Source organism: Poecilia latipinna, unplaced genomic scaffold (genome assembly GCF_001443285.1).
Source record: "Poecilia latipinna isolate Pla-1442-1.1 unplaced genomic scaffold, P_latipinna-1.0 Scaffold330, whole genome shotgun sequence".
Classification (NCBI taxonomy): Eukaryota; Metazoa; Chordata; class Actinopteri; order Cyprinodontiformes; family Poeciliidae; genus Poecilia; species Poecilia latipinna.
This window is the reverse complement of record NW_015112946.1, coordinates 81,330-92,619: the sequence shown is the minus strand read 5'-3', so window position 1 is coordinate 92,619 and position 11,290 is coordinate 81,330. Positions and strand designations below refer to the sequence as shown.

General features: G+C 41.2%; 1 protein-coding gene across 1 annotated transcript; it reads right to left on the bottom strand.

The window, feature by feature from the left end:
* Positions 1–1,725: 1,725 nt before the first annotated feature.
* Positions 1,726–4,040, bottom strand: snai1b (snail family zinc finger 1b). Its single transcript, XM_015035295.1, has 3 exons — positions 3,593–4,040; positions 2,825–3,352; positions 1,726–2,562 (listed from the first exon to the last, which is right to left on the bottom strand). Exons 1-3 carry the CDS (start codon positions 3,672–3,674, stop codon positions 2,381–2,383), a joined length of 792 nt encoding a protein of 263 aa, XP_014890781.1. The 5' UTR covers positions 3,675–4,040; the 3' UTR covers positions 1,726–2,380.
* Positions 4,041–11,290: the final 7,250 nt, after the last annotated feature.

Below are 11,290 nucleotides of genomic sequence, written 5' to 3'. Positions count from 1 at the left end.
TTCAAAACCATAAGATCTTTTGTTTCTTAGTTGTCAAAGTAATACACCCTGAGTGTGAGATAAGAGAAAACACGAATCGCAACTCCTCATGGCTCTGGGACAAGCTATGATGCAGTAAACTTAACTTGTCCAATGAGTTGTTTATAAAAAAACATAAAGAGCAGTTAAGTCACACAAAATGACAAACACAAGTCAAATATTCTCTTTACAACTATCTTTTTCAAGAATAAAACAGAATTAAGCGAAACTAATAAGACATTTGGCTCTTTAATGCATCATTGGGCTGAAGTTAAAGATGTTGCTCGCCTGAGACAAGCTTAAAGTTTGTCCTTTCGTTATTGTCAAAAAAAATAATTTTCCATTATCTTTTTTTTTTTTTTTTTTTTTTTGCCAGGAAGCACATTAAGATTGAAAATGTCTTTTATAAAAACCCCTGGCCAGGAAAGCTGCGTAAAAACCATTTTAGACACAAGGACTTACACATTAAAAGCAGTAGGCGCAAAATCCTAAACACATTTAGGATTTTAAAAGTGTTCAGCAAGACCAGCTCCTAGAGACTCAAAGCATTTTGCAGGTAAACCTAGGCAGATGGAGCCACATATTTCTTGTCAGGGGAAAATCTAAGTGAAAAGACAGCAGAAAGAGAAGCCATCGCTCTGCAAGGCGGTGGTATTATATGTCTGTCGCTAATGGTTCAGGAATGCCAAATTAGTCAGGGGACACACGCGTGAGGCTGTGAACATCAAAATACTTTAAGGGGGCCAATATGATACCAAGCATCATTTAAAAGGAAAGATGACAGCTCCAGTGATCTCATCGCCTCGCAGCTAAAGAGTCAGACTGCCTCCTACGCACCACAAACCAAAAAAAATGTCCCCTTAGCAAGATGTCCATTTAATTTCAAAAGCATATAGGGGAATCAAGTGTAGAGTTTGTGGAGGCAGAATGAAGAAATCGCGAGGAGAAATTGAAATTACACACGTCTTTTAAATTCTGCGCATTTTTCTCCAAAGTGCTCGCCCACCGCTCGTGTCACGGTCGGCCCTTCAAGTGGGGCTCAGGCCCTCTTTGATTCGCTGCGACTGCGTAGGTGTGCAGCTGTTAAAATGACTCTCACATTCACATGAGCTCAGAGAGAGAGAGAGAGAGAGAGAGAGAGAGAGTAGACAAATGAAAAATCCCCCCCTGATCAAAGTAAGCTTCTGTATTCAGGGGTTGTGTGTTTGCATCCGCGCAGCCTTTAGGGTGTTGTTTACATTGAGCAAGCCAAGTCATGCAATCTGATCTTAAGGTTTGAACGGCGTCCTCAGACACACTGGTGCACGCATGCACCTTTCTGCACCAATCGGGAGTAAATTCTGTTTCTGTGTTTAGATTCCTGTCATATGCTGCACCCCGGACCCTTAGCTTCAGACGGACCCATTCCCCTACGACCCCACGTCAGCGTCTTTCTACACAGTCTGCCCGCCAACCCTGCTTGCACGGTGTGTGTCCCCCAGCGTTTCCCGACCGACGGGCAGGTGTGTGCAGGTGTTCTACCCATCACTCAACATCATATAAACCTCTCCCCGCTCCCCGTAGCACACACCAACCCATACAACTGTGTGCAGCTCTATCATCCCATTCACAAACTGTCATGCATGTCCTAATGAACTCTTGTGTCAATACAAAGTCATCTGAAACACTATTACATTATTAAAAAGAAGGGACACACAGAAAACCAGCTGAGTTTGTTAGAAATCCTTTTATTTACAAAAACCATAGATCATGTGCCGCATGTCACCACTTTGCAAATACACAAGTTTGCAAAATACATCTATTGAAAGTCATCTTCAATCAAATGTTTAAAAAAAAAAAGAAAAAAAGGAAAAAAAAAAAAGCCGCACATCCAAATAGTTTTAAAAACAGTTTTTGGTCAGGCTCAAGTGAGCTTTTATATCCTGGTGTGGTTGTGCAGCGAGGAGGGGGCAAATGTTGTCTTGCTTGTGTCACCTGTCGTTGAGGTTGCAGTTAGCGCGTCTCTCAGCGCCCTGCCTCCACGGTGCACCATGCACAGACAGCTGTCTCAACACCCACACATAATGCATGTATAGCATGGTGAGGAATGACATCCTCGCGTACGCACAAACACACCCCAAGGCAGCTGCAACATGGCCGCGGTCCCGGACCGGCCGGCACCAGCGAAGTTTCCTGGGAATTAACTACGCCTTCAGCTGCCACAGAGTTCCAAAAGCACGCAGCAAACAATAGTGTGGTTTCATATTTGGCAATCATGAAGTTAAGGCACTTATTAAAAAAAAAAAAAAACAGGAATCGATGTGGGCGCTGGCTCCTAGCACGACCCAAAGGGGAGCTCCAGCTGTGTCTTCTTCAAGGCGGTCTACGATGAGGGACAACACCCAGAGGAGTTGTGTTTATGCAGCAGGGACATGCGGCTGAAGGTCCGGGAGCAGGAGCCGCACTGGTACTTCTTCACCTCAGAGTGGGTCTGCAGGTGGGCGCGCAGGTTGGAGCGGTCGGCGAAGGCCCGGCTGCAGTGTTGACAAGCGAAGGGGCGCTCACCTGGAACAGAGGAACGGGGAACACGGTCAGAACCAGAGCAACGCTTTGCACTCATTAGAGTCATCGTTTTTAAACGAGGTTAATGCTGTTGTTTCTCATGCAGACCAACTGGTGGGCTGAGATTAGATTGTGTCCTGCTAAACAACTACATTTGCTCATCGGTCAATAAATATCAATGAGCACAAGGTGCAGCCAATTGCATCAACAAAGTCAAAACAGTGTGAATCAATTGGGGGGCGGGGGGGTGACTTAAAATCTTTACCTGTGTGCGTGCGGATGTGTCCTCTGAGCAGCCAGGGCCTGGAGAAGGCTTTGCCGCAAGTGGGGCACACGCAGGGAAGAGTGTGTGAGCGGATGTGCATCTTCAGGGCCCCCAGGCTGGTGTACTCCTTGGAGCAGTGTTTGCAGTGGAAAGCTGGGCGCGGGGATCCCTCTGAGGGAACGGAAGCAGTCTGCAGTAACGGACCGCTTGGAGGGAGCTGGTGGCTGGACAGCTGATGATGCGAGAGTGCAGAGAGGCTGCCGTAGCTCTTGCTGCAGTGTAGACAGTGGAAGATGTTTTGGATGACCTCCGGGCTGGGGGGATCCGAGGTGCGGCCGCCGTCCTCTTCTTCCTCTCCGCCGGAAAAAGAGGACGGAGAGGGAGGCAGGGACGCCGGGGTGATTGGGGAGAGGGGAGCAGGCAGGGCATCAGAGCTGGTGAAGAAGGGGCTGCTGGGATGGCAAGTGAGCGCAGACGCGTTGTTTTGTGTTGGGAGTTCGGCCAGTGGAAAGCTTTCTGGGACAAAAGCTGAAAACAAAAGAGGAAGTTCAGTCAGGTGGGGTTAAACCGATGATCTAAGCTTGTTATCATTCTCGCTCTCGGGTTGCACTCTACAGAGCATCAACCTTTCTCATCACCACATTTTCGAGGCGAATAGATCAGCCTTTTCACCTGCAGGCTACATTCACAACTCTTTCCTGGCTGCAGGTACTTGGATGTAGCGTTTTAAGAGTGGATTTTATTGTAATATTTCCTTTGAAAACTTACCTGTTTGACTTTCCAGCTGGCTTTCTCTGTAGTAAGGCTTCTTGTTGGAGAAATACTTCTTGACGAGAAAAGATCGGGGCATTTTGAGCTCGGGTTTTGTCCTCGGCCGGAACAAATAAGACTATCTCTCCACAACCAAACGCCGACCGTGTCCCCCCGTGCTCCTGGCTTGATGGCTATTTCCAGACGGACGGAGTTGAAAACTCACAGGCAACCTGCGATGTTGCGTGTATCTCTCCGTTAAAGTTTGCCTCCACTTATAAAGGGGGAGAAAACCGCGGGGTGGGAACGTCCCCGCCCAAAGACACACCCCCTGCACGCCGGGGCGCCACAGTCCCCTCAGATCACAGGTACCCAAAGTGCCCAAAATCTGAGCTGAGAGTTTCGGTGACTGCGCATGTCACCACGGCTCTACACTGTAGACTTTTACTGAAATATGAATTTTTGAATAAGGTAAAAAATAAAATAAAATAAAATAAAATAAAATAAAATAAATGACCAGATTGGAATATTGGGTGTTCAGGAGTTAAAGATTTGAGCTTAAATGTTCTTTTTACTTCATGACACACATGACATAGGTTCTCAAATTACCAGACAAATCACACATTCAAACGTTAGCAAATTCATCCTGGACTGTTTTTTTCTGAAAATTATTAACAATTAATGTCAAAATTAAAGTTATTGATTTTAAAAAAAAGGTATTCAATTGAAACTTTGAGAAAATTAAAGTCTAATTCCAACTTATGTATTTTTCTCCTAACTAGTGAAAACGATACTTAAATTTGGTGTCACTTGAAATATAATCTACTTATGTCATATAATAATACAAAACAAGATGCAAAAAGTACAGTCAAGGAAAACAAGTTAGCGGTAATTTGAAAATATACTGCTCAAAAAAAGAAAGGGAACATTTCACTTTAATTTTGTGTGTGGCTCCAAATCCAGGCCTCCATTGGTTAATAAATTTGATTTCCATTGATGATTTTTGTGTGATTTTGTTGNCAGCACATTCAACTTTGTACAGAACAAAGTATTCAATGAGAATATTTCATTCATTCAGATCTAGGATGTGTTATTTGAGTGTTCCCTTTATTTTTTTGAGCAGTGTATATGTTTTCCATAAAAGTATTCATGCAAAGTACGAATTATTTTATGCAGTAGCACGATTTACTGTGGTCACATGATGTAAAACCTTAAATACCTCATTAGCCACGAAATAATTCAAATTAGCTCGCAATGTTCAGTGAGAGCTACAAGAAATTACTTAAACAAACGAAGTATCCTATTTCTAAAACTAAATTAAGCATGCACTCCAGATAAGCCACTTCCATCACAGCGCAAACTGTTGATTTAAAAGAAGAAGAAAAAGTTTCTTGCGTTATTTAGTCAATAATTTGTTGATGATCTCTTAGAGAGTCTCTGTGGGTTCTTAGCAAGTTAAGGGAGCAAGTCTAAGTACTGTCTCAGGACCAGGACGGAGTGAAAAAAGGAAATAAAGACACCACTAAAACAAGAGTTGATATCTGTTTAATTTACAGTTGAGTTTAGTTGGGTTGAAAATCAGGTGGGGCGTCCCCGTGCCGGCTGAGAAGTCTGCATTTATTTCTCATATTTCCAGAAAAAAAAAAAAGTTTTAATATCAGGCTGAAAACTGCATACATGTCTCCAACGGTCCCTCAAAGACAATCGAGCCTCTATCACTCTACACGAACACAGAGATGAGGAAAAAGGCATTTTGCTCATTAAAAAAAGGAGAGACAAACGACCTGTCCTCTTAGCCACAAAAAGCTCAGTTCATCCTGATCTGTTCTCCTCTCCGGAGATCGTTCAGTGTGAATAGGAGAGGCACTGTTCTCCTGCTTCCTCGCTGCGGGAATCGAGGTCCAAAAATAAATAAATAAATAATAAGCGAGCAGACAGGAACCAAATGATGATGTAAAGTTGGAGCTATTTGAGCGCCTGCCTCGGGGTGGTGTGAAATTCTGGGAGGAAATGAGCAGTAAATTCAATCTGCACGATCCGTTAAAAAAATAAGTTTTAATTGGGCCAGAGCTGAATATTTCCCCTCCTTTTAGTTGTTTTTAAACTTACGTTTCATTTTAAATTGTTGCATATTTCGCTTGCGTTGAGATTGTTGGTGCGCAAAGTGATTGAAAACGCGCACCGGGTGCCAGTCATCAGACAGGAATGTCTCAGCCTTTAACTGGAGCTATTTAGCATCGCAAAGGGAGTCAGATGCCGGCTGATGGGGCGGGTTGGTGCACCTGTCCAAAAGGCCCTTTTGTCACCGAATGCCCAAAAGTTCACACGTCGTTACGGCGCTTGTTGAGCCTGACGCCACGTAGGCGGGTGAGCAGGGCAGGGCTGCAGTCAAAACAAAACGGCGAAAAGCCGAGAGACACGTGAAAGCAATCTTCCTTCACGTTGATGATTCTTTGAGCTTGAAGCGACACTTGATACCAGTTCTTCTGCCCGTATCACTTTGGGCGTTTCTCGGCTCCATCGCTGTGCGAGTGAAAGCAGGTGATTGTCACTGTGGTGACGATTCAACTCGTGGAGCGGGGGAGGCAGGGCAATTTGTATGTAGGGAAGACTGCGGACAATTTGTGTTAAGAGTGACCCTACGACATGGACAGTTTTCTGCAGGGAACAAATGTTGCACTCATCCGTGGCTGCAGGCATGAGCCAGACACAGAAGCTTTCACAGATTGCGCGGTTCTTCTCTGAAATCACCGCAGCAGAAAGGAATGCAGTTTTCAAGAAGGAGAAAAGTTGCCCTCGTGATTTCCCCCTTTTCAATATAATAAGTCGCAATAATTTGCAAAGATGCAAAATATTCTGCTTATAAATTAGTTCCTTACTTTCCTGCGCAGGTTGCATAAAAGTTGATTTAGACAGATTTGGAATCCTGGCCTTAAAACTAACAATAAACATCTCTCTAAGCGTTGCTGTGAAATATGGTGGTGGCAGCATTATGTTGTAGGATTTTTGTTCTGGTCAGAGTTAAATGACCCAGAAAAAGTATAGGTCTACATCCATATGGGAATTAGTGACCAGGCTTGAAAATTTTCTGTTCTGCAGTCGCTGTCAGTCTAATTTGATTGAACTTCAGTTGTTTTGCAAAAAAAAAAAAAGGTGACGTAAATGTTCTCTATATGTGCAAGCTTAGCAAAGCCCCATCCCAAAAGTCTTGCAGCTGGACTTGTGTTCAAACCTGGTTCAAACTTTCTTATTTTGCTTGTAAATAATTTTTATATGTATAATTTCCTATTTCTTCGCCTTCAGTGTTACTCAGCATGAAATACATTGAGGTTTTTGGTTATAAGGTGACAAGCAGTTGGTGTGAATACTTTTGCAAGATGCTGAATTTGCTGTTTTTAATCAATAGTTCAAACTCAAGCACAACAACAAAACATAGTTCCCACATGCAGATGCTACATCAAACTTTAGGTGAAACAGAAAAAAAAAATCAAAACTAAAATCTCAAGGATTTTCTTTCACAACAAAATCAGCCCTGGTTTTTGATCATTCCAGTTCTAAATTTTCTGCTCTAACTGCTTTTCAGAGACTAACGGTTCCGACTTCATCATGTATTTGAATAGAAGCAACACCCAAGCATCTATTGTCACTGTATGCATTCATCAAGTGCACGTTTACATTTCAAAACCCCCTCCCATCTACTATCTCAGATCAATCAGGTGCATTGTAACCATTCAGTCAGTTGAAGAGACAGGTAACGACCACTTGATTACATTTACATTGAGTCAATGGAGGTTGTTCAGTGGAGACAGAGGAATCGGCTCTCCTTTGATTGAATCTGTAGTACGCCTCTTAAAGTCCATCAGATTTATTCTGAAAGCCATTGGATAAATCTGTGATGGACGACCCCCGTTCAATTGTTCCTGACGTATTCTAAATGCTCCATTCGTTTTCACGGCTGCATCTTTGTTTGCTTGTAACACGCAAATCAGGGCGCATGTGTAAGTGTTGCCCTGCAGTTCAGAGGTCCACAAGGAGGAAGATAAGATTATCCCACAGGAATGCACAGCAGTTCATGTGGACACCAACTCCTACATGTGATCTGTAGAAGTTCACACAAAACATTGTGCGTTTAGCTCTTTGAGCAAGACGTGCTCTGTACGTCTGAGCGTGACGTGATGAGAAATTTACAACGTGATCACTGAAAGTCTCGTCTATTATTTCTACTCAGCATGATCTATTTTGACATATTTTCATTGTGTAAGCATAAAGCAGGTCACTTTTGAAAATGAGACCTTATTTCTCAGTGAGATTTACCTCTATATATATTTAAACACTTTTATAATACATCTACTACTACTATCAAGTCTGACTCTTTCATTCAGACTTCAACGGCTTAATAACGGGGCAGATTTATATTCACGTTTTCATTTCTTTGTCCTCACGCCGCTTGTTTGCACAGCGCGCCAATTTACAGACCAAGTGAGGTTTTACACATCCATCGGCAAATGGTAATCATGCCGGTCATTATTAGATTTGTCCACAGTTGTATTGTTGCATGCGAGTCGAGAACAAACACTTCACAAGCCAACAGACTGAATTACAAGCAAACATCTCATCTACATCTCACACACAGGTGGAAACATTGTCTATTTTTACGTGAGGTGGTGAAATTAAATGTTAGCTCAAAACCCAGAGAGAAAATGATGGGGAATGGGGTTTGTTAGAGCATGTTCAAGATTTATTTCCCTTTAACTTGACCTACAAATTCTTAGATAACAAAAAGATAGTCAGATTGAGCACCTTGTATTTGGAATTTATCCTGAAGTGAACTTGTGTTTTTATATTTCAGTACTTTCTGAGCAGGTAGACGTATCCCTTCATGCATTATTCAAAAACCTAAGATATTTTTTCATGTGAAATCATGTGATTTTTTTCTACAAGTGAATATTTCTTTTTCAAAAATGGAGGTAAGGTATGCAAAAATGTAAGGTATGCAGTTTATTCCTCTTTGCCTAATATTGTCATAACGTTTTGTTTCCTTGTCTTTGTAGCCCTCATACAATATGCTTTTTCAATTTGCTCTGTACAAACAAATCTGCATTTCTGCAGAACTTAAAGGGTTTTAATTTTTTGTGCTACATCGTGGTTTTGATATTATTGCTGTTGTTGTTGATCATGGGTTATTTATTTATAATTACTCAGTAAATTCAAATTTCAGACGACCTACATACTAAATTGGCGCCACCTGCTGTTAGAGATGTCAACCAGCTCTTGAAAATACTCTAATTTGCCAGAAGATGGCGACAAATAATCATTTGTTCTCAAATTGTTAATATTTATAATCACATTGTACTTTTTTTGTCCTCTACAGAACTACAAAAAGTATGAGAAGTCAGGAACATTTTACTGAACAAAGGTTTTGAAAATTATCAAAAAGATAAACCATTTGAAATAGTTTCATTTAAAATTATCCCATCAAAAATCTTATTTTTTATTGCTTTAAGGAAACTGTGCCTCAACGTTGTTGATGTTAAAACCTAAAAAAAAAAAATAAATAAAAGCTCAGAAATAATTTTATTGTAAACAATTTTTATTCTTATTTGCTCAATAATGAACATAACTGGTTTAATTAAACAATGCGGCCTGAACTTTCTCATTAAAAGGAAAGAATACAACTTTCTAACTTTGGGGATAAATCTTTTCCCCATTTTATTGGTCTGGAAAATCCTGGAGACCATTATCTTCCAAAGTACTTGTTCTATTTTGTGCAATATTTCAGAAGCTGTGTAGGTCTTTACAAATCTGAGGCTCTGCATTCTTTGAAGAGGTAGAGCGTTTTTCCAGGAAACTCTTACAAACAAGTTCTACTTTGTTTGTTTTCTTCTAATTAAAATGCCATCATTGACATACCACAATTAGTGACAGCTTTTGGTTTTGTTATACACTTGCAACTACTGAGAATATTGCATTATAATTTTAATACCTGCTTAAAGGTTGTTATTTTCAAGAAGTACTTCTTTATCTGACAAATGAGCCTCACCACAGAGCATTTTCAAAGTTAGGTCCTTTATAATACAACTTTCAAAATGTAGCCTTTAGGAAACCATCAGTATTTAGAGGAACTACTACAAACTTAATGCTTTGATGAAAATGATTGGGCTTATTAAAATAGATAAGTTTAATGTGTGGCAATGCGATTTAAATGTATCTGCACCGTCTTAAAACCAGGATTGAATTTAAATGTATTTAATTGAACGAAAGTGTAATGCTCGGAACGGAGGACCTGGAATTTCAGTCAGACACAAATGGAAAGGAGACAGGCAACCACCAACAATGAGACAGGAATCTCTGAGGACAGAGAAGCAGGTTAGTGGCTTGTAATCTTGGGGCCAAGCTCAATAATAAAAGCCACTAACCTTCTTAAAGTGCCATGGAAGATGGGGGCAGATTCTTGGCTCCTCAGCGAAGTGATGAAGTGGCACAGTGGTAAGTAGCAGGTAATCCAGGGGGAATCAGAATTCAGAGATCAAGGGGCCGAGGCAGGGTCAGAACCAGGGAGGAAGAAAGAGGCAAACTTATCTGAGGGTCAGGCGAGGATCGGTGGTCTGGGCACAGAAACAGTTAAGGCACGTGAAGACAATATCAGGCAGACAAATCCAGGGACAAGGCAGGAGGCAGAGGTCGAGAGGCAGAAACAGGATCGAGTCCAGAAACCAGTGAAGAATCCTTCGTGGACTAGGCAAGGCAGGGAAATCCAAGAGACAATAAACGTGGTCAAGATTGTGTTCAGGTAAGGAGGTAAACCAAAGGGCTTTCAAAAATCTGTCACCGTCTGCCTACCTGAGTGCTGAATATAACTACTGAAGGATAGATAGATGACATGAGCCTGATGGCACTGCAGCACAGCAGCATGTAGGTGAACCAGATGAGTTGGATTGGAGAGATGAGAACTGAGGAGGAAAACAAAGCAGGCAGACGGGCCAGAATCATAAAAGAAAGAGTCAATTTCAGGTGCGACAAACCTCAGTCCTCTGAAAATGGGTTCTCCAACTCTTACATGTGTCTGTGTTCAAAAGCACCTGAAAAAATGGTGGCATTACCTCGTAAATACAGCGCAGGTTCTACTGAGTCCTGCTGCCATCAGTTTAGGTGTATAGAAGTATACATGCATCAAAAGGTTGATTTATTTCACTATTTCAGTATCCAAATTGCATCTGTTTATGTTTTAAAGTGCCTGGAAAAAACAGTTCTTATTAACTGGCCCAATATAAACTAGTGAAATGAATTTATCTCAACTCATTTGAAAGGCTCTCTGCAAGGGCGACCTTTAGAAAACCTCCCGCAAGTTTGTCCTAAAGTTTGAAAGAAACTTTAACATGTAATTTTTCGCAATTAAAATCTATTGGAGAGAAACGTTCATTTTTAAAAGCAATTGTAATTTAATTTAGTTGAAACAACATCCATTTCAGTTTTGTAAAACAATAAATTTCTAAAGTAAAATGTTACCACGACACCTAATTTGCTCCATAAGCATGATCTGGAAGATTTACAGTTCCTTGTTACCTCCACCACGATATGTTTTCACCCATGTTTCCTCATTTTTTTTCTTACTAAGACTGCTCTGTAAAGATTTATTCATTAAAATGTGATCGGCGGTTTCTTTTTGACGAAAGTTGTGAATCAAAGACGTTAAAAAAAAAAAATCTTGAAAAAGAG

Excerpts from the sequence above, each read along its gene's own strand:
- snai1b (XM_015035295.1), bottom strand. The coding sequence starts at position 3,674 with ATGCCCCGATCTTTTCTCGTCAAGAAGTATTTCTCCAACAAGAAGCCT. Across the intron at positions 3,353-3,592 it reads CCAGCTGGAAAGTCAAACAG|CTTTTGTCCCAGAAAGCTTT; the intron begins GTAAGTTTTCAA and ends TTTTGTTTTCAG. Across the intron at positions 2,563-2,824 it reads ACACATCCGCACGCACACAG|GTGAGCGCCCCTTCGCTTGT; the intron begins GTAAAGATTTTA and ends CCTCTGTTCCAG.